This window comes from Vombatus ursinus, unplaced genomic scaffold, assembly GCF_900497805.2.
Source record: "Vombatus ursinus unplaced genomic scaffold, bare-nosed wombat genome assembly UNPS02009975.1, whole genome shotgun sequence".
NCBI classification, from domain to species: Eukaryota; Metazoa; Chordata; class Mammalia; order Diprotodontia; family Vombatidae; genus Vombatus; species Vombatus ursinus.
The window spans coordinates 5375553-5403257 of NW_020949753.1; the positions used below are offsets into that span (position 1 = coordinate 5375553).

Sequence of the window (27705 nt, forward strand, 5' to 3'; positions counted from 1 at the left end):
CCGTGACACAATTATTCTTTTACCACTTTTGCTCATGTGATGTTTCACTTATTTTTGAGAGGGAGAACTCAACACAAACCTACATTTTATTTTTCCACCTGTTTATGATTATTTTCATCATGCCATTTGTGAAGAAATTGATCAGATCAAGATGACACTCTATGTGTTACAACTGCCAGCTATTAGTTAACAGGAATATCATTCCGTGATTGGCTATTGGGTTATTCATCCAGTGTTCTGAAATGCAGTTGGACGAACTTGCTCGGCCATCAGTCAAACCTGTTCATAAAACTTTGAATTAAGACTCATGAGAAGATCAGGATGGAAAACTGTTCTGGCACCTTAGCATGCCCTTACAACTTGACGGAGGAGGAGTTAAAAAGAGGTCTGGACAATTATGGGAGCCTGAAGCTTATTTTCTCCGTGGTTTTGGCTGTAATGATGATCCTGGTGATGTTTTCTCTGGGCTGTACTATGGACATCAAGAAGTTACGGTCACATATCAGAAGACCCTGGGGGATTGCTGTGGGTCTACTATGCCAGTATGGGCTGATGCCTCTCATAGCCTACCTCTTGGCCATTAGCTTCTCTTTGCCACCAGTTCAAGCTGTCACAGTTCTCATCATGGGTTGCAGCCCTGGTGGAACGTTCTCTAACCTTTTCACCTACTGGGCTGATGGAGATATAGACCTCAGGTAAGGCTACACACATCTTGGTAGTGTTTTGATACAAATTATTTAACTGGGAATTAGGATTAGTTTCTACATAGAAAATAACACATCCACCCTGTGAGTATTGATCTTCTTTACGGGGTGGTTTAGACCAGTGGGAGTCAGACATGCTGTCTGTGGCCCTTATGTGGTCAGCAACACTCCCAAGTTTGGGCCTGAACCAGATTAAAGTGCCATTGGAAAATATTTAACAAAATAAGTAAAAATACAATAAAACATAAATAATAATACATTTTGAAACTAAGTCGATATGCAGCCAGCAAGGATAGAATATATAGAATAGTGGCCCCATTTTTACCTGAATTTGACACCACTAGTTCTAATACTCATTAGCTATGTGACTATAGGTCAGTCTCCTAACATCTCTGAGATGGGATAATATTTCCTGCACTATTGATTTCAATAGAACTGTGTTGGGGAAAAAAGTAATTTGGATACCTTCAAGTAGTATGTAAATGTGCTAGACTATTAAGTTCCCTAGGAGAACATTTGCAGTAACAGTTTTGCAGAGATTTGTTCAGCTCAGGAGAGAAGGTACTAACATCAAGGCTGTAAGCTTGAATTAGGGCTCAAAATATCCTTTCCTAGCATAGTCACATGTTATAAAACTTTATTGACCTGTTATTAAGTGAAGTTGTGGAAATAAAACTTCACTTTATCTGGGCCCACAGTGTCCAGCTCAAGAATTTCGGTGACCAGTGAATCTCAGTACCATGAGCCAGGTGGGAGGAATGGATTGTCAACAGGCACTCATTAGAAATGACTTAGCTCTCTTGTAAAACAGACATAGGTTCCTGGTTCCCAGTGTTGAATCAGGGAATGAAAATTTCATTTTTCATTTTAATTAGTCTGAGTTAATATATCTATATATATTCAGGGGAACTAAAAAAATTCTTTGAGCCATCCCAATGACTTTCTTTTTTTCAGTTGTACCTAAGTTTTTAAGTAATATCTTTGTTCTTACATTTTTCAGTTCAAAATATATCCCTCCCCCTTCTCTACCTAGAGAGCCATTCCTTGTAAGTAATAAAACAAAAGAAAGAGAACAAAAAGTAGGTCAGCAAAACTAAGCAACAGTAACTAAGTCTGATAATACATGCAGTATGTCACACACCCAGAGCCCTCCCCCCAATTCTGTGAAGATGAAAAGGAGGTTCACTTGCTTTGTTTTTTATAATTTTTTTTAAAGTTAACAAGCATTTGTTTTCTTTCCTTCCCACCTCTCCCTGTCTCTATCAACTGGAAAAAAAAAATAAAATAAAAATAAAACCCTTGCAACAAATATGCATAGTCAAGCAAAACAAATCCCCACATTGGTCAAATCCAAAAATATGTTTCTCTTTATGCATCTCAATCCATCACCTCTCTGTCAGGAGGTGGGTGACATGCTTCATCACTGGTCCTCTGGAATCATGGTTGACTAGTTCACTGATTGGTATTGTTAAGTCTCCCAAAATTGTCTTTACAATGCTGTCATTATTGATAGAATTATTTTGTTTTCCCTCCACTTCATTCTGCACATTTGCTTTTTAAGTGGATAGGGGAGTTAAATGCTACATACATCTCAGTTACATACGTTAAGTGATGGTTCTTGAGTCATATTTTCTATGCTCTTTCAGTAATTCTTATTCCATGTTAGAGAAACTTTGTTAGGCCAAAGAATGACCTGAAATGAAGACAAACATTCTAGGTTTTTGTTAGTTTGGTTTTTTTAATATTGGTTGTAAGCAACTGTTTTCAGGATAAGAGATAAACATTTACTTATAAATATCTTGTACTAAATTACATGAACTGATGCATAGTGAAGTGAACAAAACCAAGAGAATATTGTACACAGTAACAGCAATCTTGTTCGATGAAGAACTGTGAACAATTTAACTATGCTCAACAATGCAATGATCTAAGACAATCCCAAAGGACTAATGTTGAAACATACTATCTGCTTCCAGAGAAGAACTGATATTGATTGAATACAGACTGAAGCACGCTATTTTTTCACTTTCTTTCTTTTCTTTTATTCGAGTCTTCTTGTACAAAATGACTAATATGGAAATGTTTTGCGTGATTACACATGTACAACCTGTATCTGATTGCTTACCATCTCAGGGAGGGGGGAAGGAAAGGAAGGATAGAATTTGGAACTCAAAACTTTAAATAAAAATGTTAAAATTGGAGAGGGGGAAGAATATCTTGGACTTCTAAAATACATTTTCAAATTTATACACTGTTCTTCAAAAAGTTTTTTTTAAATGTTTTGTTCTAAGAATATCAAGTTGTGTACTCCTATATGTTCTGTTAGTTTGGACTTTTACTGCATTAGGTCAATCATTGCTAAATTAATTCTTTTTTTTCTGAATAAATAATGTTTGTGATCAAGAAAAAATCAGATCACTTACAAAATGGTAGCTGAATACTGTTAATCACTGAGCATTTGTTGAATATCTACTGTGTTCCTGGCATACATATAGCTATTTCATCTGAAATTACAAATCTACCATAAAAATCCTGAAATTCCAGTTTTTTGTACTTAAACCAAAGACCTTCTTCCAGTTTTCCCTTCTATTAAGCACTAATAACTTGGAGAAACTAAGACTTTCTTTCTATGTGGGTAATTTACTTGACCTCATCTGTAAAACGAGGCAGTTAGACCAGGTTCCCAAGAGCTCTAAATCTATGATCCTAAACTCTAAATCTATGATCTCGGCTATCATTTGCACCTCAATGTGAATGGGTTACTCCTTTCTTTTATAGACAATAGGTTTAATACTGGAAAGAGTGGAGAGAATTTACTGATACTGAGGTGAGAAAGATGGAAAGAGAAAAAGAGCACCCTCTGTGAGGGAGTGAGAAGGAAAGATGAGGAAAGAGAAAGCCAAAAGTGTAGTTAAAGGCATTGACAATTGTTTGGTTATATGCAAAAAATAAAAATTAAAAATTAAAAAAACCCAACAACAAAAACAAAAACAAAAACACAAAAAAACAACAACAACAAAAAACCCCTCCACTTTATCTCTTATAAAAAAAAAAAAGAACCAGATGGGTTCTAAAAGATTTTTCCAATGGTTGGAGTTCTTATAAAATTAATAAATCAAAGTCCTGATTGCACTGACGAGCCTTGGACGTTGGCCAGAGGCAGTCACCATTTGGCCAGATGTCTGAATGTGGCACGATTGATCAGTTACTAATGATAGATTGTGAATGAGCTTTTGCCGTGTCAACCTAATGGACATACGTGGTCATGTGGCAATGACCACTGGTTATCAGGGTGAGAAGAACAACTCATGTCTAAGTTAACTAGTTACCATCTAATATTATGTTTTACTGATTTAGTTCAGTATGGTTGCTCTTTGACAACAATTAAGGGTACGATGAATATTCTTCAAAGTGTTACACTTGCTACATGGTCATTCCTTATATTGTATTATAAATACTGAGACTTTAATCTGTGGGAAAGTATATTATTTATCATTTGTCCTTTGGTGCCAAGATGGTCATGGCTTTTCATTTTAGTTCATATCCCTATTTTAGCATAATGTTGCTGAATTTCCCTGTACCATTATTTTCCGCTTATAGCTTGGGGACAATCATGACTCTTTTTCTAGTACATGTGGAGTCTTGTTATTTTGGAGTCGCTTTGAACAAAAAATTCCACTGTGGTTAAACAATGTAGCTACCTGATTGGCTGCATTCTCTGATGTTTATGCAATACTGGAATTTCTTGTCAGAGATATTAAGTAATCTCTGACTTCTCACACTCTTCACAGAAGTTCATTGTATAGTTTTTCTATCTATATTAATATTTACAACAGCAGGCACTACACAGGGGTCATCCAATCTTAAATTTAATGATTTAAAAAGAATTTGAAATGCTCAAATGATTGATTTTATGAAAATTTCAGATTATGCTCATGTAGTTATTTTTGTGCAATTGATCTAATTGAAAGCCTATACAATATCTCTCTCAAATCTTGATTCTTTCTATTCAGTAAGTTTATTTTGCTCTTTGAACCACAGAGGGAAGGGACTTTTGGGGGCCATGCTAATTGTGCTCCTTTGACCTGCTAGAAGGTAGAAATTGGAAATAGAAGTTGGAAATTTAAAATTTCCAGTAAATGGAGGTTGTGGGGGGAAGGTAGGATAAATAGTCTTGTCAGGTTCATGAATACATAGACAGAACCCTATTACTTGCACTCTAGGATGCATTGGGAAAGTGAGCTCCCCTGAATCCCTTCCTCCTTACTCTTTCCCTCTATCCAATCATATGGCCTTTATTATACTATTTATTTATTATTATTTATTATATTTATTTATTATTATACTTCATTATGCTATATTATACTGTGATTGGGTGATTTGTCTCTTTGAGGAATAATAATAATAATAATAATAGTAATAACTACTACTATGAAAAACTTTTTAAAAATAGAGGTCTAGCTGAAATTTTAAAAAATGAAAAAAAAAATGTGAGAATAGAAAATTATCCGTCATCCGGTCTGCTATTAGAGTTGTCCCAAAGATGCTTTTAAGTTCGTGTCATAAGATGAGCCAGTGAACCTCAATACTTTCATTCAATTACAAAAAGCAGTTACTTTATCTATGGGTCTAATAGTCCATGGAAGATTAAATATTTTTTTAAAATAGTGGGTATTCTTGTCTAGGCCTGACTCAGGCCAGTACCCAGGGAGTTTAGGTGGTCAGTGGTCATTGGTCATTCAGTAAACAAAAGGGGTAAATCACTTTGGTAAGAGAAGGGTGTTCAGCAGGGATGGACGTTGAGAACATTTTGAGTTGATTCAGCTGAGTGAAATCCCTCGCTTGAGTTTCTCTTTGTGATCCATAAGCCAGAAATCAGAGACATGCTGAAGCTCCTTGTGGCTGCTTTCTGTGTCTTAAGGATGGTCTTAATACATTCTAAGGACCAACTAGCCTCATTTGTATGGGGGCAGGGTAAGGAGAGAGCTCTTGCCACAGTAGGATATAGTGACTTATTACTGGATTGTTTCTCTGTGAAATCCTTTGAAAAATATGAGAAGGTGAATAACAATGATGATGATGATGATGATGATAATGAAAGACAGCATGTTGTACTAGGCTGGCCTTGGAATCCTAACCCTAATTTTTCTTATAGTCTGTACTTGTCCAGTTGATTTTTTTTTAAACACAAAGGATTTTACATTTATCCCCATTCAATTTTGTCACTTTAGATTATGTCTATCTTCCTAGTTTGCCAGGAACTTTCTTTCTTGTTCCAAACTCCATCATGTACTGTTAGTTTTCCCTTTCATGCCATATTTTCAATTTCATGAAAATTTGGTAGATAACTCCAGTCTATGTATGCCTTCATTCACCCAAATCACTGTTAACAGTGTTGAAAAGAACAGCATCAAAAAAGCAGCTGTGAATCATGCCATTGTAGATATCTCTCCAGATTGATGTTCATCTGTTGATTCAAACGCTTTGGGCCTAGCTGTGCAGCCAATTCCAGATTCACCTAAAACGTACTATCATCCTCCTCATATCTCCCCTCATTTTGTACAAAGTGAAAACATTTCTCAAGTGGTTTTCTGGAATCCAGGCAAATCGTGTTTATCGAATTTGCCTGGTATTATTACAGATCCGATTGGTTTCCAGTCTTTAGTTAAAAAAGAAAATGATTTTTGTCTCCTCTGACTTGTTCCCAGAGTCATAACTAGCCATTTTGGCACCTGTGGGCAGTCACTATTTTGTGGTAAGAGGAAGATAGAAACCTTGGGACACCTGCCTCTGTGCCTCTGGCCTAAGGCTGCTTCTGAGAAGGCAGGGGTGGTGGGGTATGACTTGTGAAGACATTACTCATGGTGTGTATGTGTGTGAGGTGTGGAAGTGCTTAAGAATGCACAAAATATAATTTAAAACTCAAAAGCTTATGAAAGTGATTGTTGATAACTCAAAACAAATGAATAAAAAAAAGAATACACAAAATATTTCTATTTCATTGTCACTTATACTCCATGGTCTGATGCCCTGTAAACTATCAATCGTTTTTCCCCCTTTACACCCCAAATCATACCTTCTACTTCAGTCAAGTTGATCTTATCACTATCCCCTGAGTATCTGATGTTTTCTCCCAGCCACCTCCCTTTACCAGTTATTTCTCCTACATAGAATACCCTTTCTTCTGGTTTCTGTCCACCCACACTCAAAGTCCAGCTCAGGGCCCATCTCCTCCCATGGAGCCTCACTTGATTTCTCTAACCAATGCGAATCTCTTCCTTCTCTGTACTTCTTATAGGTAGTTAGGATAATATTGTTTAGTATTTGTTTCATGTGTTAGTTGTATGCCCTCTAACTAAATTCTAAGCTCCTCGAGGGCAGAGACCGTGTCCTCCACTTTCGTACTCTCAACAACACAGTTCTAGTCATATGATGAGTTATCCATAAATGACTGGTGCTTAATAACAGAGTCCAACTTCTGGAAACCTTTTTTGGATCACAACTATAGCCTTCTGTCCACAACTTGTAACGTTTAGAAGAATGTCAGGTCATTTATTCCTCGTAGTCCACAAGAGAGTAGTTAATAAGTTAATTTAAGACCGAGTTTTAATTTCCAACCTGTCTTCCTGAGCATCATTTTTATTTTACTTGCAGCATCAGCATGACAACTTGCTCCTCGATAACTGCCGTTGGAATGATGCCACTCTGCCTTTACCTCTACACTCGATCCTGGGATTTTGGACAGACTCTCACCGTGCCTTATCATACCATAGGTACCGTACTGAGTTTAGGAAGCAAATATCAGCTTTAGATGCATAGTAATTAATTTTATATTCATTTCTCTAAAGAATGGAAAAAGTCAAAGGACTAGGGTTAATTTTGCCTATTTTAAATGTTAAATCATTGAACTGGAAAGTTTATTGGACGATCAATGTGTGATTTAAGGAATCAGCTATTAGCTGGGTTAAAAAAAATAATCATAGCGTATCCAAGTCAGATCTCATCTTCCATCATGCCCATTAGACTATCAGCTTACTTCTTGTGGATGGAGTACAAAAGATCCATAATTCCTGCCCCCCAAGCCCCTCCTTCAGCCTCTCCTGTATCTTCTGTGGGCATGGCCATCCTGTCAGTCACCCATGTTAGTAATCATCTCTGAATCTTTGGACTACCTCACCTCCCACATCCCAACGATCAAATCTCAGTGATTCTGTCTCCTGTTTGCATTTATACCTTTCTTCTCACTGAACTACAATGGTTACTATTATAGTTCAAGCTGTCATTGCATCTCATCTGGATTAGTCCTTCCTTGCCTCTCGACACTCTCTCCCCCAACCACCTTTCACACAGATGCCAAAATAATCTTGTATGATATGACGCATGTCATCTCCCTGCTCAAAACTTCTCAGCCTGGCATTAAAGGTCTTCCATAACCTGACTCCGACCTGCCTTTCCAGACAAATTATATATTATTTCCCTTCACAAACTACATTCCAGCCAAAGTGGGTGAGGTTGTTTCATGTCTCACCTATGATATCATTAGTCCTCTTCGAGAATGAAGGATGAACAACAACAAATAATGCTTTCACACAAGCCATCTATCCCCCATGCTTTACCTCTGACTCCCAGAATCCCAGAATTCTTTCCTTTCTTTAAGATTTAAGCTCTACCTACTAGCTGTGTGACCCTGGGCAAGTCACTTAACCCTGATTGCCTCACAAAAAAAAAAAAAAAGATTTAAGCTCTGGTACTATATCCTTGGGGAAGCATTCTCTGATCTTCCTAGTTAATGCTCCCTCCCCCCTCAATTTACTTTTCATTTACTTATCATTTACTTGTTGCTTCCCCCTGTAAATTCTCTGAAGTCCTTTTGCTTTTGAAATTGTACTTCATGTCTTGAATATAGAAGATGCTAAATAAATGTCTGCAGAAGTGAATAACTCTTATTTTCTCCAAGGACAGATTTTTAAAGTTCACCTGTATTCTATAAATATCCCTTGATGTCATTCATTCCTCATCCTCAACACCCAGCTCCCATACAGATTCCCTTTATCTTTCTCTGTGATTATTCGCTTAGGTCTCTTTTTTCCCTGCTGACCTCTCTTGGAAGAAAGAGACATGGTAGGATTTTCTCCCCCTTATCATTTGATCATAGTTTTGGAAAAAGTCACCGAAACCTTGTCCTGTAGGCCTATTGAAGCTTGTATCCTTAGGAGTTAAATAAAGTATAAACCACTTAATGTCTGGGACTGGTTTGATCCAAATCCTATATGCTGGTCTAGTGATATTTATTTTGAAGTCATTCCATAAATGTTTAATCATGTGGGTGGTTGTAGATGATAAAGCTTTGGATTTGGAGAACTTACAAGTGGAAAAAGTAACTTTAAAAATATGATTTTTAAAAAAAAAATGTTCTTTAAACAATCATATGTGTAGTATGGTGGAAAGAGGCCTGGATTTGGAGATAGAAGACTAGAGTTGCAATATCAGCTCTGCAGCAAGGATAAAGGATTGCAATGAGTTCTTCACTCCCTTAAAAACCACACATTAAATATGTTCATTTCCTTGGTTATGCTGAATGAAATTGCCTTTTAAAGACTGGTTTTTTTTTTAATCTAGTTAAATAGATATTGAGAAGAGAGAAGTCAAGTTTTCAGAAATGGTTTGGTCTGATATATTTTCCATTTCTTCAGGAATTACTCTCTTAAGCTTACTCGTACCTGTGGCTTTTGGCATCTTTGTGAATTTCAAGTGGCCGAAACAATCTAAAATCATCCTAAGAGTAAGTTACTCCATTTGTTGAGACTTGGAAGTCCTCAGTAAATGACAAATGACAGAGATAAAGGAAAAGTTATCGCACAGATCAACTTTGTGGATAAAAGCCCCCAATCTTTTAACCTGCCAAAACAGGAATTTTTATTTGAACTGCAAATTTAACCGAAGCTCCCCCACCTCCAATAGGCAGCCTAGATCAGCTCATTTATTTAAAAAAATATGTATTTATTTTTAATTTTCAACTTTCACTTTTATAAGATTTTGAGTTTTAAATTTTCGCTCTCTTTTGCCTCCCCCCTCCTCAAAACGGCATGCAATCTGATATAGACATTAGATGTACAATATATTACATTAGTCATGTTGTAAAGAAGAATTAGAACCAAAGGGGAAAACCACGAGAAAGAAGAAAGAAAACCAAAAAAAAAAAAAGAGAGAGAGAGAGAACACTACGCTTGGATTTGCATTCAGACTCCATAGTTCTTTCTCTGGATGTGGATAGCATTTCCCATCATGAGTCTTTTGGAAGTGTCTTATAGATCAGCTCGTTGAGATCAAACCTTCCTTAAGCCTACAGAAAGATGGCATAACAATGCAGAAATTTTCTGGTGAATGCATGTAATACTTGAATTTCCCACCAGGTGGTGGTCTACTCAGGTGCCCAATCCAGTAGCTCTGTCAGTTTCTCTCTGACGCAAATGTGAGGTAGCTTTCTTAAAGGGTTCTTATTGGCCAGTGTACAGTGCAATCTATAGACTATGTAGTCTACTGAATAGAAGTATATACAATTACTAGTACTCTATACTACTACTATAGTCTATAGACACCTGGACTGCTCCCGCCACCTCCAAGCCTGAGACTTCAACAGTGATGCTAGATGCAGCCTCGAGGTCACATGTGGCCTTCTAGGTCCTCGGGTGCAGCCTTTTGACTAAGTCCAAGTTTTACAGAACAAGTCCTTTTATTAAGGGGATTTATTCTGTGAGGTTTGGATTCAGTCAAAGGGCTGCACTTGAGGACCTAGAGGGCCACATATGGCCTTGAAGACGCAGGTTCCCCACCCCTCTGCTGGACCATTTGGATCAACTCTTGCTGGATGGGTCTAAAATGCAATCAAAAGATGAAATGGAATATTACTTAGAATGTTAAAATATAACACTTAAAGTCTGTACACGGCAAATGTACCCTCACTCTTCCTTTCAAGTCCTGACTGCCTGCATTTACAAATTCAGAAACTTAACAAATTGTGTTCCTACGACTTACGGTGCACAATGTAAAGTGAAAAGGAAAAAGGTCAAATATTTCCATTGGAGATACCAGCCTACAACCATGTCTGAAGCCTCTTCCTGTTTGTCCTCCCAGATCTCTAGGTATGGCCAGAGGAGACCGCTGGCATCTTATGCCCACAGCTCATGGAAAAGAATAGTGGAACAAGATATTTCCCCACAATCTCAGAATCGAAGGAGTCTAGAAGCAGATGAAAGCAATTAGAGAATGATCTCTCATCAGCTCACCAGCCCAGTGGGATTTATAACAGCTGTCAGTTTGGCAAGTCGAGATCTTTCTTCACATTCCTATCCTTGTCTCTTCTCCATGGGCAGGCTCTAGCCTCTGGTTGTTTCACTTTGTGGACACTTCAGCTATAGTGAAGCATTTTTCCTGGTCTTGGTGCTTTCCCCATCCACTGGCCACTTCCCTGATCTCTTTGTTGGCTACAGGCAAATTAAAATCTAAGGATAGAGGAAAGAAGAGAGGAAGAAACACTCTTTTTCTTCTAGGCAAGAGGGAACATTCTCACTTCTCGTAGTTTGTCTCCAGTTCTGTAGAAACTTACTCGGCTCTTGGTCCTTCAAAAACCCATTATGGAAGCACTTGCTACAGATATAATATCAAAATGGTCTCCAAACTAAGCGTGACCAAATTGAAATTTCAGTTTGTTCAAGTGCCTGAAAAATACTCAATGCAGATTTTGAAGACGATCACAGGGACAATGTTAGTCTTCAGAATTTGCTGAGGTAGATCCTCTCTCCTTCCACTTTACTTACTTCTATTCAAATGACATCTTTTTGCCTTCTAGGTTCAGGAGTGTGGTGGTAAAATGTTTAACAACAGGGCTGGAGGAGCGGAGAGGAAGGCATGCAAACAAACCTTTAAATTTAATCTCCATTGTTAACACTTTCTTAAGTCTAGTCAATTAACAAAACAAATTAATCCCTAATTTGTAGCAACTTCCAAGGTGTAAATGTTCGAACTGAAGATTTAACAACTAGGTCTTTCCAACAGGTTAGAAGGGACTCCACCGTACTCCTCCTGGCTATATGCCATACGCAGAGACTTCTGCTACATGAAGAACTAAGTCTCTTATGCTAGTATGAGATGAAGGAACCAGTGTATAGAGACAAAGTCTAATAGTTCACATCACTTTGTTCACTGAGTTCTTGATCTGATCACTACCTAACTCCCAGGACTAGCTTTCTGTTGTTCAATCATGTCCTAGGGACCTCTTTTGGGTTTTTCTTGGCAAAGATACTGGAGTGGTTTACCATTTCCTTCTCCAGCTCATTTTAGAGATGACAAAACTGGGGCAAAGATAAGTAATTTGCACAGAGTCACACAGCTGGTAAGAATCTGAGGTCAGATTTGAACTGAGGTCTTACTGATTCCAGGCAGGGCATTCTATCCACTGTGCCACCTTGCTGTCCTATGACCTAAGCATAGACTCTAGCTTTCTATGTGTCGATAAAAGTGAAACATGAGTTTTTGGGGAAAAGTGGAACCCCAGGAAGTTCATAGTGTTTCTTTTCAAAGCTACCTTCAAGATGGCTTTGAATTTCAGTTTAAAATAAAAATGTCTCCTCCAATAGGTTTTTGGTCTATTTAACTGCCAACCTGGTTAGAAGTCATCCAGAAAAATTTTAGGCCATTGTTTGCCTATGGGACTTTGGATTTGGAATTGGAGGTTGTTTTGTTGAAAGCCCGGCTATAACTTGTGGGGTCATCTCGGTTTTCCCGCCATAGTTCCTGGAATTCTTTTACTGGCTGGCCATTTCTGCCTTTCTGCTCTAACCTTCCCTGGGCCTTTACCCCAGAGGCTGCTTGGAAGTGTCTGCTGACACAGGGCTGACCACAACCCTGGGAGGTAGGTTCTATTATTAACCCCATTTTGCAGATAAAGAAACTGAGGCACAGAGAATGACTTGCCAACGGTCACATAACTAGTAAGTGTTTGAAGCTGAATGTGAACTCAGGGTTGTTGTGAGGATCAAATAATAATATAATAAGATAATAATTTAAAGCACTTTGCAAACCTTAAAGCGGTACTTAAATGCCAGCTATTATTATTAGCTATGTCTGAAATAAATACATCTTCTTCTGCATCGTAAGTTCATCACTTTCTTCTCAGAAGAGGGGTGTGTTTCATCTTCATTCTTTTGGACTTGTGGCTTATTATTGCCTTTATTAATTCTAAAGGGTTTTTTTTTTTGTTATTTTTCTCCATAATGTTGTAAATTCTTTTCCTAGTTCTGCTCACTTTGCTCTGCATCAGTTCATAAAGCTCTTCCCATTTTCTGTTGAAATTATCCATTTCATCACTTCTCATGGCAAAATAACATTATTTTCATATACTGCAATTTATTTAGCTGTTCCCCAATAAGAGAATGCCCTTGAATTGTTTCTAACTTTTTGGCTACTACAAAAAGAGCTGCTTAAATGTTTTGGCACATATAGGTCCTTTTCCTCTTTCTTTGATTTTGTGGTACACATGCATAGCTGGGTCAATGAACCCATAAATACAGTTTGATAATTTTCTAAGTAGGGCTCTAAATTGTTTTCCAGAGTGGCTGGACAACTTCAAAGCTCTAAACCATTCATCATTCTAGTCTTTTGTTATCTTTGTTGGTCTGCAGAACTTCAAAGTTTCTTGAATTTGCATTTCTCTAATTATTAGGTATTTAAAACATTTTTAAAAATATGATTATTGGTAGCTTCTATTTCTTCCTTTGAAAACTACCTGTTCAGGAGAACATTGTACACAGTAACAGTAATATTGTAACAATAATCAACTATGAAAGACTTAGCTACTCTGATCAATACAATGATCCATGACAGGTCCGGAAGACTCATGGCAAAAAATCCTATCCACCTCCAGAGAGAGAGAACTGATGGACTCTGAGTGCAGATAAAAGCATGTTCTTTTTTTATTACTCCTCCTTCTCCTCTTGTCTCCTCCTCCTTTTTCTTCTCCTTCTCCTTCTTCTCCTCCTCTTCCTCCTCCTCCTTTTTCTTCTTCACCATAGCTAATGTGGAAATGTTTTGCATGACTTCATATGTACAATGGGTATCATAGTTCTTGCCTTCTTGATGGATGAAGGGAGAGAGAGAATTTGGAACTGAAAATATCACATCAGGGACACATGGCCTCTACGATGAGGAGGGCGTGAGTCAATCTTCTCTCTTTGTCTAGTGCTCCAGCAGCACCTTTTGATCAGTGGCATGCTCATTTCCCTCATTTTACAGATGAGAAAACTGAGGCACCCAGAGGTTAAGTGATGTAGCTAGTGATTGGCTCATCCTGAAAAAAGGTATTGGCATTAAAGGCATTCCATAATTTGGCATCGCTGTACCTTTTTTCCACCCTTATCCCTTCAAGGGGTATTAATCAGGGTAGTCAAACCCCCTTATACTTCATCAGTATTCACCTCTACCTAATCCAGACTGGAGGGCTTGTAATATTCCTGAAATATTCCTTCCTCCTCCTCTTCACTTGCTGGATTCCTGACCCATCTTTCACAATCCTAACTGCAAGAAGGCTTCACTGATTTTTAACACTCTTTCACACTCTTCCTTAGGGAGGAACAAACTCCATGCATTTATCATGTATGATTTTTTTATTTTTTCATATGCAACACAATATCATGTATTCTTTTTGTATCTGCGTTTATATCTTATCCTCCTCCTAGACTGTAAGGTCTATGAGCAAAGTTTGGATTCAGTGAAAGGGCTGCACTTCAGGACCTCGAGGACCCATTAACTGCACATGAGCAATTATTGTTTCTCCAATCATTTAGGTCTACCTTTAGTTCTGCAAAGAGTGTTTTGTAGTTAGATTCATCCAAATACCGTTTCTTCACGGCTCAGTGAGACTTGCTGTCTCCTGCCAGTCAGGACCACACACGCCTTGGTTTCTTGGGATGGAGAGCCCCGATTATGAGAAATGCTAAGTTCTTTCCCATTCTTCCTCATTGTTTCCTTGGTGTATTTCTTCTTCCTCCCCTTTCTTTCTTCTCTTAAAACCAACAAAACAGAACAAAACCCCACTTGGACTCTGTATGTGTTTTTCTTAATTCCCTCTGTGACCTTTGTTGTTCTAAAAGATTGCATGTCTCTTCTCCATCATTTAGTCTTTTTCAGGTGTTCAAATGCATCTACCTTTTAAGATTTATCTAATCTCCTGTGTCTGTGATTAAAAAAATACACCCCAGCTCTTGTCTTTTCAATGAGAATTCATAGAAGTCTTTTATTTTTACTAAAGCTCTTAATTTTTTTTTTCATTATATTCAGGTTTATAAAGTAAGTTATTTTTGGTTGTTATGCTTTGATTTTTGCATTTTGACATGTCATAATTCTAAATTTTTTTAGACTAATTTCATCAATATCTTGTATGATCCTTTTCTTGACTTGATGAATCAATTCAACTTTATACTATGCTCTACACTCAAATCCTTTGCCCCTCTGTCCTATTGCTGCTCATACCTTGTCAAATACCATCCATTGATTACTCCCACTATCTGTTGTCTTCATTCCCATTCATGTGCTGCTGAATGGAGTTAGACAAAGTCAAGTAACTATGCTGATTCAGTCCAATGCAAATTCATGTTATACACTCTCAACTGGGCCCTCATTGTAGCAAGGCGATTGATTCTTTTACCCTGCTCTAATTGATTCGCTCTCCTACTCAACATTAGCAATTCCAAATATTTTCACCCCTATGTAAGTCTCCCATTGCACTCCCCATCCTCTTTGGATGAAGACCTTCACTCAAATATCATTGAAAAAAATTGATGCCATTTGTTTAGTGCTCCGTCTTCTTCCTTCCTCATTACCTCATATCACTTAATCATCTTCCCCCTTATCTCTTCCTTTACCCGGTCTCTCAGGAAGATGTCTCTTCTTACTAAGGTAAATACCACTACGCATATCCCTGATAACGCACCATTTAGTTTGCCCTCTCTATCATCTCCTTTCAACTCTTCAAATCTCTCCCTCTCTATTGGCTTCTTCCCAACTGCCTACAAACATGCCATGACTCTCCATCCTTGAAACAGCCTTACTTGATCCTACCATACTTTGCTACCATTTTCTTCCCTTTCTTGGGTAAACTCCATGATAAAGCCATCTACACTCAACGCCTCCCCCTTTTCCTCCTCTCACTCTCTTCTAAATCTCTAATCTGGCTTCCAGCATCATTATTTAGCTGAAACTGGTTTCTCCAAAGTTACCAATGATCTTTCACCTGCCAAATCTAAAGGTCCTATCTTTCTTGACCTTTCTGCAACATCTAACACTGTTGATCATCCTTTGCCCTTGGATACTCTCTCCTCTCTCCAGGTTCTCTTCCTGCTCACCCAACTGACCAGGCCTTCTTAGTCTCTTTTGTTGGATCTTCATCCTGTTGCTGTTGTTGTTGTTGTTTTGTTGTTTCAGTCATGTTCCTGATCCCATTTGGGGTTGCTCTTCTTGGCAGAGATACTGGAGTGGTTTGCCATTTCCTTCTCCAGCTCATTTTGCAGATGAGGAAACTGAGGCAAACAGATTAAGTGACTTGCCCAGGGTCACACAGCTAGGAAGTGCCTAAGTCAATTACACCCACTCTTTCACTTAAAAAGAAAAGCAAACTATACCTAACAGAGATTCAGTTTCGTTATCTTCATTATATGCATTATTTGGTTTATGAAACTACTCATTTTATTTAGTGTTTGATAAATTCAGAGTGAAAAACTAAAAACATTAAAAAAAAAAAGAATACTGTGGATGGACAATGATTGGGGCCCAGCCTGGGACAGGTGGAGGATGAGAGGGCGTAGAAGGGTTCTACTGTTGGAGGTAATGAGATCAAAGATTCATTGAAATACCAAAGTATAGGTTAGATTCCAGTTAAATCATGGTGTATGTGTGTGTGTGGGGGGCGGGGATCTAGTTTGTTTTGCAGTTCAAATAAAAAGTATTTGAGTTTGAAACCTAGCAAACTGGTTATAAAATCAAGTTTAGTTGTCTCTGGCATTTTGTCTGACCAACCTTTATGGGAGGAGGCCTTTTTCCTACCCATCCTGCACACGGGTTTGAAGTTGAGACTGTATGTACTCTTATGGCCTTGGATCAAAATAATGTGATTGAGGGGAAAGCAAGCTAAATCCTGGCTCTGTCATTTACTACCCGTGGGGCCTTGAGCAAATTATTTCTCATTTCTGAACCTTGGTTGCCACTTATGTAAAGTCCTTAACAATGCTAAATCCATGGCAGGTAAGGCAGGCACTGCGTTGTTCGTGTTTACACATGTTCCTGAGCTTACTTCTCATAAAGTGGTGAGAGAATTAGAAGAGAGGATGCCACGGGGAGGAAAATGAGTTTGGGAGGGAGCTGAATCAGAAGGTGAACAAGAACAGCGTTAGTTCATTTGGCCATTCATTTAACTCAAGGAGGCAGTATTGGGGAATTAAAAGCATGTGCTTAGGATCAGAATTGGATTTGAATACCAGCTCAACAACTAGATGTGAATGTGGGGTACTGTTTTTAATTGTTCTGAGACTCATTTTTCTCAACTAGAACATGGAGATATTAAGACTTGTATTTTGGCATGTGCCTGATGCAGAGCACTTACATGATGGTTTAGGTTCAATACTGGAACAAAATGAGCCATTTATAGGTCATTCAGATTGTTTGTCCTTTTCAGAGAGGAACAATCACATCATGAAGGTGGTGTCTTGATTGGCTCATAAACTGGATTTTAGTGAGGCAGACCTGTGCAAAGTCATCAGCCTCAGCGTCTCCTCCAGAGTCGTCAGAATCTAGTGGCAAGACTTAGGTCAAGATGACTGGCAATGGCCCAGGATGCAGTGTGAGACCTTGGCCTTTTTCAACTGAAGTCTTTCCCAGGTCTCAGTTAGTCTGAGGCAATGCCCATTTGGTGTTTAAGGGCTAGGTAAGAATAGAGAAAAAAGATGGCGTAGTTTGCCATAACGAAAGAATCATTCTGGGAAGGGAAGGTCCTCAGAGTTCCTGGCCAAAACAGAAAACAATTGTTATTTACACTAACTCTTCAAAAGCCAAACAATGAACAGGGGAGGCTTGGGCTGGAACTTATTACTGGCCATTCAATGAAAGCTTGAGTGATTTGAGTTTCAAAGTAAACTGAAGTAGCTCTATTTGAATCACAATAGGCTTTTTCAAAGCCTGTTTTTCTAGAGTTGTATTTCAAGTAATCATAAAAGAAAAACTGCAAGACAAATTTAATTGTTCCAGCTTTTTGAAAAAAAAATGATAAAATAAACAGAGAAGAAAAAAATCTAGCCCCCAAATCCCAAGATGTCTTCAAAAATAAAGCAATCAAAAATTATATTCCTTTGGACAGAGTAACCGCATGTAAGGAAGGGTATGACCCCACATGGACAGAGGGACCATATGTGATGAAGGAAGAAGAAAAAGAAGGAGGAGGAAGAGGAAGAGGAGAAGAATTGCCCAACTTGAACTGGCAGGTTGGGTCCCCAGAGGGCAGCTACTATTATTCAGAGATGGTTGTTCATCCTTTCTATAAGAGGACCAATGACTTCACAAGGGTGGTGTCTTGACTTGCTCGTGAATGGGATTTAAGTGAGGTGGGGCTGTGCAAAGTCATCAGCCTCATTCTCTCCTCCAGAATCATCAGAGTCCAGTGGCAAGACAAAAGTCAAGATGACTGGTGCTGGCCACTCGGTCATTCAATAGTTAAATAAAAAGTTTACTTAGCAATAGAAGAATATTGACAAAGATAGGCTTGGAGAGTCAGGTAAGTCGAGTCAGCTGAGTGAAGCTCAGTCCCTCCAGTCCCTCTGATGCAATCTAGAGGTTAGGGGTCCTGGAATCCCAAAATCACGACATCCGGGTCCTGCCCGAAAGAATTCGACCCAAGCTTTCTTGCAGCCAAAAACAAAGTTTATTGAAGATTCACTATATTAGCTCTTAAGGAATTTGAGCATCTATGGGCTATTGGCTAGATTCTAAAAATCAGAGCCTCTTAATGGAGACAGGATAGACCTTTTATACAGAAAGACTGTGGGAGGGATCTAGGAGTGGCCAAGTAGTTTGGGGTGACTGGAGGAGGGGCTAAGGAGATCTGGATGGAAGTGGACAGTAAACTGGAGTGGACAGAACTCCTGGGACCTGGACAATGGAGCCTAGCTAGGATTGAGTGTGGGAAATGGCCAGGGGCCATAGGGAGGTAAGACAATGGAGAGGAGATTGGGTGTAGCCACAATGAAAGGCCAGGGGAATGCCAGAGATTTGGCCTGGGGAAAGTCCGGGGTTTTTCCTTTCTGGGGCCCAGATCCCAACACCATCTCCTCCAGCTAGTTCCTCATGGCTTATCTGTACTCCAGCAATTAGGAAATAACATCCACAACGTGAGTCTTTCTTTAGAGACTCGAGCCAACCAACTTTCCAAAAAAGTCTCAGTATGTTTTTGGGAGGAACTCGCTTACCCTGCGTGGGAAAGGTAGGGCTATTGCTCCCACCACTAGTTGCATTATTTATCTTATAGGGTTGCTATGAGGAAAGTGCCTTGTTAACCTTAAAGTGCTATATAAGTGTGAGATAGCATTATTTAAGTGTTTATGGAATATATATTTTATCTTTTTTCATTCTTAATATTGCCATTTCATTGAGTGGGAAATTCTTTCAGGGAGGCAGAAAAGTGACATGGTATAGCCAAAAGACCATTGCATTCATCGTGAGAAGAAACTCCCCTGTTCCGTGAGGTCCTGGATCACTTCCACGGCCCTTGTAGGCTCTGGCTGAAGGACTTGGCAGTGGGGATGGCATAGTCATCCCTTGGCCCTTGTAATGGTAGTAGAAGGAAAGGGCCAGAGGGAGAATGTGGAAAGTGAAGACCTCTCAAACGTAGAAGGTCTATTCCAAGCCTGAAAATGTCTATCTCTTAAAACATGTTTGCTTACCTAGATTCAAGGAAAGAAATACTCATCAGAAAAGGCAGCAAAGGTCCAAGTCCAAGTTCAGGATCACACAGGCAGTGCACATGCTCATTGACATGTAAGAACAGCTATCATTGTTGCTGGAGGGGATAGGAGCCCCCTCTCCTCTTCTCCAGGGTCCGAGGGAGAGACACAAATTGCCAAGACAATGACAGAGAGAGACAGAGACAGCGAGACACACTTCAGAGAAGAGAAACAGAGAGACAGGCAGAGAGAGTCGGAGTGAATCAGTGACAGTGCCAGGTCATACACATTTTGTTACTGCTGTGTGTCATTGGTGACGTCTTGACTTGCAAGTGAATTGGATTTAAGCGAGGGAGGGCTGTGCAAAGTCCCCAGTCTCACTTTCTCCTCTGGAGCCATCTGGGTTCAATGGCCAGATACGGATCAGGATGATTGGAGATGGCCCAGGATACAATGGGAGACCTTAATCTTTTCAAGCTAAAGTCTTTAACAGGTCTCAGTTTGACTGAAGACACATTTTGTGGACAGATGGGAAGAGTGAGAACGGCTGCTATCTTCCCCTTTAACTTTTGTTAGCTCAGTGGCCAGCCCTCTTTTGAGGCATCTACCTCTCCTTGCTGTCAACCTAGGGAGTCTGTGTCACCCCAAAGTTACAACTCCTTCACCATCGAGCCAGAACCCACATAGTCATTTGAAGTGGTCCAGGGTCCCACAGATCAGGGCTTATCTGTTTACCCCTATTTACATCATATTCGCTGTTTGAGAAGATGAGTTATAAGATGGAAAAATTTCAGTGAAGGAATCATGATAGCAACAAAGTAAAAGGAAAAGTGTGAACATGCTGGGTCAGGGTTGATATGTCCTAGAACAACAAAGTTTTCTGAGACAGTGCTAAGGGAGAGGAATTTCCAAGTATAAATTTGGACTACATAAACATTTTGTCTAGACTCATCCCTATCCAAAACTGGGGGAATATTTTAAGGCAAACACTGCTTTCTAATCCTCTGACCAACGTCCACCTTCCCTCAGAACCAATATCTATTTACTTTTAGATAGTTATTACGCTGATTAACTGTGTTTTGTTGCAAAGTGATCTCATTATGTTTTGTTTTTCCTTTTTCCTTTGTTTTAGGTTGGGAGCACTGTTGGGGTGCTTCTCTTGGTGGTAGTTGTGGTAGCTGGCGGAATATTGATTAAAGGATCCTGGAATGTAGACAGTCCCCTTCTGCTGATCTCTTTCACGTTTCCCTTGATGGGACATGTCTTTGGTTTCCTGTTGGCCCTTCTTGCCCACCAGCCTTGGAAGAGGTAACCTCTGCTGAGTGACTCCTCTCTCTCTTAGGTAGCTTATGCGTTCTATTGCTAGTCTGTGGATGGCTACTTGTGCCCTCCGGGTTATGTTAAGATGTGACTCAAGTGGTTGGAGAAACGTGAGGCAAACTAAGTGTCCTGCATAAGGATCAGGGGGACATTCCCATTAATTTTTAACTTAGAGCAAATCAAGTATCAGGCTTGAGGAGCCATTTTGTTCAAATTTCAAACTTGGTCTCCCAACTTGGCCTGAGCCCGGTCTGGCCCATTACAATTGGTGAGAGTCTAGTAGAGTTGAAAAGTAATGAGAGACTTGGGTCAACAGTTAACAAAAGAATGTTTACTTAGAATGTTTACATATATAAGGATTGAAGGGTGCTAAAGACAAAGTGTAACTATAGCAGAATACTTTTCCTCATTTCTGAAATTGTTTATTTTTGAAATTATTCATATGACACACAAATTTTCCACTTTACACTTTTGTTAGAGTACGATAAATTGTTCAAGTTACAAAAAACAGAATATTTAACAAGGCTCTAGCACTTCATTCAACTCCCCTTCAGTAGGCAGGGCAGGGTCAAACCTGAAGGGTCCTATCTCCACTTGGGCTGCCCTTAGGTGACTGGGAAGCCATAATCTTCTGAGTCTGTCAAGTTTCAGGGACAATTTCTTTGTCTTTTAGGGAAGGAACTAGCTTGATCTATGCAGAGGAGTACCCTGCTAACCTATCTCATATCAGTGTCTGATACCTTGTGTATCAGCATGTATGCGACCAACAAATAATGTATCAAAGATGAGATTAGAGCCCAGGTCTCTGTTGACTTCAAGTGTAGCATCACATGGTCATGATCATTTCCTAGATGACAGAGCTATCTATACATAAGGATGATGATGATGATGATGATGGTGATAAATTACAGACTAGGGGTATGAAAGAAATTAAGTTTGTTCTGAAAAAGAAAAACAGACTAAGAAGTAAAATTAAAAATAAAAATGTTTGCACACATTATCCACCATTTATTATAACATTTAAAAATGGATCATAAACATTTACCATGAGTGAAGCACTATACTAAGTGCTGGGGACGTGAAGATAAAAGTGGAATATTTCCTGCCCTCATGGAACTTACATTCTATGGGAAAGACATGCACATCATATATGCACATCAACGAATGAATCAAAAGGCACTTATTAAGCACATTATACACTTATTATGCACAAAGCACTGTGCTAAGGGCTGTGGATATAATTAGAAAAGAAAGATAGTGCCTGTTCTCAAGGAATGCACATTTTAAAAGAGGTTAGACAAGGGTTCAGCTATCCAGGTTTTATATCGGACCCTTTGATGGTGCTGAGACTTTGGGGGTGAGAACTTGCTTTTTTTCCAGCCTTCAGTAGGGTGTGGCTAATGGGGACGTGGGGGCTATCAGACATGTAGAAACAGTTACCAGGTCACATCTTCACAAAGGCTGATTACTTGAAAGAAGGCTGGGTGTAGGGTTGGGGGAGGAGCTGGGCTGGAAGGAGGGCTGGCCATCTCAAGGGCAATGCTATTCTGGGGGCTCTTAGGAGCAGGGTACTGGACTGGCTCCTTCTGGGTCTGAGAGGAAGTGGTAGTTCAATTTGCCTAGGATGTGTTGCCTCTGCTCTCTTCCTCAGTGGCCCTGCCTGCTTCAGTACAAGGTAATTTTGAGGGGGAGTACTAGCATCTGGTAGGATCAGGAAACGTCTCATGTAGGAGATGACATTTGTGCTTAACTCTGAAAGAAGCTAGGGATTGTTAAGAGGTGGAGATGAGGCTGTGGGAATGTATTTAAGGAATGGGGCATCTGGTGCAAAGGACCAGGACAACAGATGGAATGTCATATTTGAGGAGCAGCAAATAGGCCATTTTGGTTGGGAAATAATGCATACTTGTATCTGGAGATCTATTTTGGAGACAGATTGTGGAGGCAAAGAGAGGCATTTATATTTATCCACAGAAAAATATGGTCAGATCTGACTTTAGGATATTTACTTTAGCAGCTGTGTTTGGATTATATGGATTATATGAAGGTGGATTAGAGAAGGGAAAAATTTAGGGAAAGAGTTAGGAGGCTGTTACAATAGTCCAGGGGAAAGTCTGAAGTCGGGTAATAGTTCTGTGAGTAAAAAGAAGGGTAGGAATGTGAGATATGTTGTGGAGGTAGAAATGACAAGACTAATTGGCACTTAGGTGGCGAGGTGCCCATCCTGGAGTTGGTAAGAAGAGTTTTCCTGAGTTCAAGTCCTACCTCAGACACTTACTAGCTGTGTGACCCTTGGCAAGTCACTTAACTCTCTTTGCCTCAGTTTCCTCATCTGTAAATTGAGCTGAAGGACATGGCAAACCACTTCAATATCTCTGCCAAGAAAACCCCAATGGGGTCAGGAAGAGTCAGACACAACTAACAACAACAATTGGATGTGGGGTAAAGAAGAATGAGAAGTCAAGGATAACATGGAAGTTGGAATCTGGGTGGTCGGAAGGTGTCAGACACAGGAATTCAAGCCAGGTTCCTTACTCCAAACATAGCTCAATACCCACGATACTACGCTGTCTTTTATAAACATAAGCTATTCTTGTTGATAGAATTTTACTTAGATCATGTTTTCATTTGCAGGTGCAGAACCATTTCCATAGAAACAGGAACTCAGAATATACAACTGTGTTCCGCCATGCTTCAGTTATCTTTCAATTCGGAACAAATGGCCCAAGTATTTACCTTCCCTTTGAGCTATGGATTGTTCCAGGTCCTGAATGCATTCTTCATCATTTCAGGTTGGTGCACCCTAAGTATAACACCTACACATTTTTAGTATTAGGATTGGGATAGGAAGAGGTAGATGCCTCATTTCACTTTTTTTTAACTTTGACTTTTTGATTGTCGTACTATGTAGGTCTTCTTATATTTCAGTTAGCTTTTAAAATTTTTATTTTTAATTTATGGAATAAACAAAGCATTTTCATAACATATTACAATAAAAAAGACAAATCATACATGAAACTGCTATGTGCAATTTGCTAATCCTTTCAAATATACGACAAAATTGCAGAGTAGGTCAGAGATTTCCAGGATCTCTAGATTTCCTCCACAAACAGACAGAAAATTGCCACGAAATGAATACAGAGCAGCAAAAATAAAGGCAGTCGTCCTCCTAAGACATCTTGAGATGACCTAAAAGACAACTCCAGCGGCTGAGGTTTGGTCTCAGTGAAGTATACAGTCCTCCAGGCCATTCCACCCAATCAACAAACAGTAGTCCCTAAAGGAAGCAGACCAGGCCTCAAGAAATTTCATCTCAGGAACTTTTTTTTTTTAAGCGGACTTTTTAAACCACTTTATTTGCATAAATAAACTTGTTTTACAGAGTGGTCATACTAATTTACAGCTCTACCAACAATGTATTAGTGTAGTTACAATCAATCTTTAGCCCTAGAATCAGAGGACCAAAGATTTAAGTCCAGAAGGGCCACTGGATCAGAGATCCCATGATACTACCATCTTTTTTTATTTTATTTTTTTAAAGTTTAATATGCATTTTTGGTAAATTTTTTATTTTAAACTTAAATACAAAATGAGGAGAGAAAAAAATTGACATTTACACAGCAGACCATAAGAGAGGATTCAGTATAAAACAGTAAGTTTCCATTTCAAGAAAACCTATATAATAAATACTACACATATTTTCAAAACTGCCCAGCTTTTCTTTGCTTCCTTGTTGGTTTTCTTTTGTTTTTTGCTGTGCATTTTTTACTTTATTTTTTTCTCTTCCCTCCCCCTCCACCCTAAAGAAGGCTACAATTAAGCATGTGTGTGTATGTGTATATATATATTTTTATATATGTATGTACATACACATACATAGATATCTATAAATATATCCATATGTAAACATAGACACTCATACACATATATGTAAGACCATTTCCTCCTATCATCTGTTTCTCTGAAGGTGGATTGCATCTTCCTTCTGAAGTCCAAGTCTTTCCATGCTATTCGAAATCATCCAGCTCATCATTTCCTACACCACAGCAATATGCCCACCCAATCTGAGATTGTCTATGCAAGTTCTTCCCCCCAATTTTCTGCATTCCTTCTATTCTTGGCTACATAGGTTTTATTTACACAAGAAAATTTTAATTTAAAATGATAGAAATTATCCTTTTTATACTTCAACAATTCTCTCATCTTATAATATAGTTTAAGGTCTGATACAGCTGAATCTATTTCCTTTACATCTTTTTTCCCTGGTTTCTTTGAAGTTCCTGACCTTTTGTTCTTCAGAATGAACGTTGTTGTTATTTTTTCTAACTCAGTAGAACAATTTTTTAATAATGTAATTGAGATGACATTAAATAAATATATTAGGTAAAATTATCATTTAAAAATTATATTGGCTTTACTTACCCATGAACAGCAAATATTACTTCAATTATTTAGATCTGAATTTATTTGTATAAAAAGTGTTTTATGTTTATGTTTATGTTCATATAGTTCCTGTGTCTGGTTTTGGCAGGTATACGCTCAGGTATTTTACACTGTCTAGGTATTTTAAATGGTCTAAAACAATATTGAACAATATTGCTTATGGGATCATACATGGAGAACTGGAAGGGAACTTAGAAGCCATCAGGTCCAAATCTCTCATTTTATAAAAGACAGAACAGTCCCAGAGTCATTTGCCCAAGCAGCTGTGCTAGAATTGGAACTCTTGAGGCTTTTCTGACTCTAAGTCCGGTGATCCTGCTCCACCATGCTTAGGAAGTTGTTTTAAGGTCCATTGTCTTATATTAGTTCCCTCCCTCCCTTCTCTTCCCTTACTACAGGTTTATTTTTAAAATAAAAAACCCTGAATTGCAATTAGTTGACTGCAATAAAAACAATTTTAGTATTATCCCTTATCAAATGGCTTATAGCTGTCATGTATTTGTCTCCCTTGAAGTGCATCAGACGTATAAGAGACTGTGTAAGAAAAAACCTGAAGAAAAGGACCTCGATTGCAACGAAGTCTCTGAACTGAAGGAAACAGCCACCGGGAGTGAGGCCACTTCCTTTCTGGAAAGGGATGAGGAGGCCAGTGTGAACCTGTAGCTGTTACGACAACAGGCCTTGCTGGAGCATTATGCCAGAGTAATGGCACTCTCTTCATCAAAACTCTGTTAACTGCTGGCCAACAAGTCAATCCATCTGCTTCAGAAGCTATTACTGAACTGTGTGGATAGAGTCTATTTGATTATTTAAATGTCAATTGTCAGTGTGTTGTGATCCCTTTTGGGCAAACATCTTGTTCTCTTTAACTTGGCATTTTAATAGTCTTGTCTAAGCAGTATTCTATTGTGTGGATTCTTTTAAAATAACAATATGCTTGCATGTCATTTTATAACTCTTTTTTTGCAGTCGATGGCATCTAGATTGGGTCACGGATCATCCTTACTGCCTATAGGACTTATTGACCTGCCTGCTTATTTCAAGTCAATCCAAGGGCCACTAGGTGGTCTAGTCTATACAGCACTGTCAGGGGAGGACCTGAGTTCAAATCTGGCCTCAGACACTTACTGTGTGACCCTGGGCAAGTCACTTAACCTCAATTGGTTCCCCCCCCAAAATTCAATCCAACTCGATAAACATTTTTCAAATTCTTACTTTGTTCCAACTTCTTCACTAGGTAAGGTACACATTTTAGATAATATTGGATCCTTGCCATCTTGGAACAAATAGTGTTGTGGGCTAGAAGTTCTTGAAGCTATGCTGATTGGGGTATCTATTCAGCACAGGGTATATAGTAGATGCTTAATAAATGCTTGTTCCATGCTAACTGAATCTTTGACTGCCTGGTCTAGTGTAGTGATTTTGAACAGCTGGAACAAAAGAGAGGTGATTGTGTGATGTAGTAGGTAGAGCAATGGAACAGTCCTGGAGTTAGACGAGGGCTCTGATTCTGTACTTACTAGTTGTGTGATCTTGGATAAGTCACTTAACTCAATGTCTCAGTCTTTTCATCTGCAAAAAGAGGAAAACCACACTTGTCTATAGGTGCCAACTGACTGGGGAATACTTAAGCAAATTATGGTAATGAATTTTTTTGTGTTGTAAAACAAAATAAAACAATAATTATGAAGAATTCAGAGAAGTATGAGAAGAGTTAGGAAGAATGGGGCAGGTTCAGGAAAATAACTTACACTGAAGAATAAAAAAAAATGAATTGAATGCTATGCAGTTATAATGACCAACCTTGGTCCTTGAGAAGAGTTGAGAAAATGCATCTTTGCAGAGGCAAGTTTTGAATACTGTGGGGAATACTGTGAATCTTGTCAGACTTGGTAATGTGATTAATTTTGCTTAAGTGATTTTTTTCTTCTCTTTCACAATATTTTTGTTACAAGGGAAGGCACATTGGGTAGGAGATGGGGAAAGGCTATATTTGGAAATGTAATTTATGTAAAACACAAGGAATCAATAAAAATAAGAAAAATAAATATTAGGCAATTGTTGCAAAGATCAAGTAAGATAATGAATGTATGTAAAGCACGTTAAACCTACATAGCTCCAACTCCATATTGGCTCTGACTCTTCTCTGTTCCATTCCAAATTCTCACCTGTCCCTTTATACCCACTCACTAGCTGTGTGAGCTTGGGTAAGTTGCTCTCTCGAGCCTCAGTTTCCTTGTATGTAGAATGAGAGAGAA

General features: G+C 38.8%; 1 protein-coding gene across 1 annotated transcript; it reads left to right on the plus strand.

Annotated features, from left to right (window-relative positions):
* Positions 1–27705, plus strand: SLC10A6 (solute carrier family 10 member 6). The gene is made up of 6 exons (XM_027853429.1): positions 1–695; positions 7359–7477; positions 9398–9486; positions 20817–20992; positions 23639–23796; positions 25962–27705. Exons 1-6 carry the CDS (start codon positions 322–324, stop codon positions 26108–26110), a joined length of 1065 nt encoding a protein of 354 aa, XP_027709230.1. The 5' UTR covers positions 1–321; the 3' UTR covers positions 26111–27705.

Bases quoted from the DNA above. Each gene is read 5' to 3' on its own strand.
- SLC10A6 (XM_027853429.1), top strand. From the start codon at position 322: ATGGAAAACTGTTCTGGCACCTTAGCATGCCCTTACAACTTGACGGAG. The intron at 696-7,358 runs GTAAGGCTACAC...TTTTACTTGCAG, and splicing joins GATGGAGATATAGACCTCAG to CATCAGCATGACAACTTGCT. The intron at 20,993-23,638 runs GTAACCTCTGCT...TTTCATTTGCAG, and splicing joins GCCCACCAGCCTTGGAAGAG to GTGCAGAACCATTTCCATAG.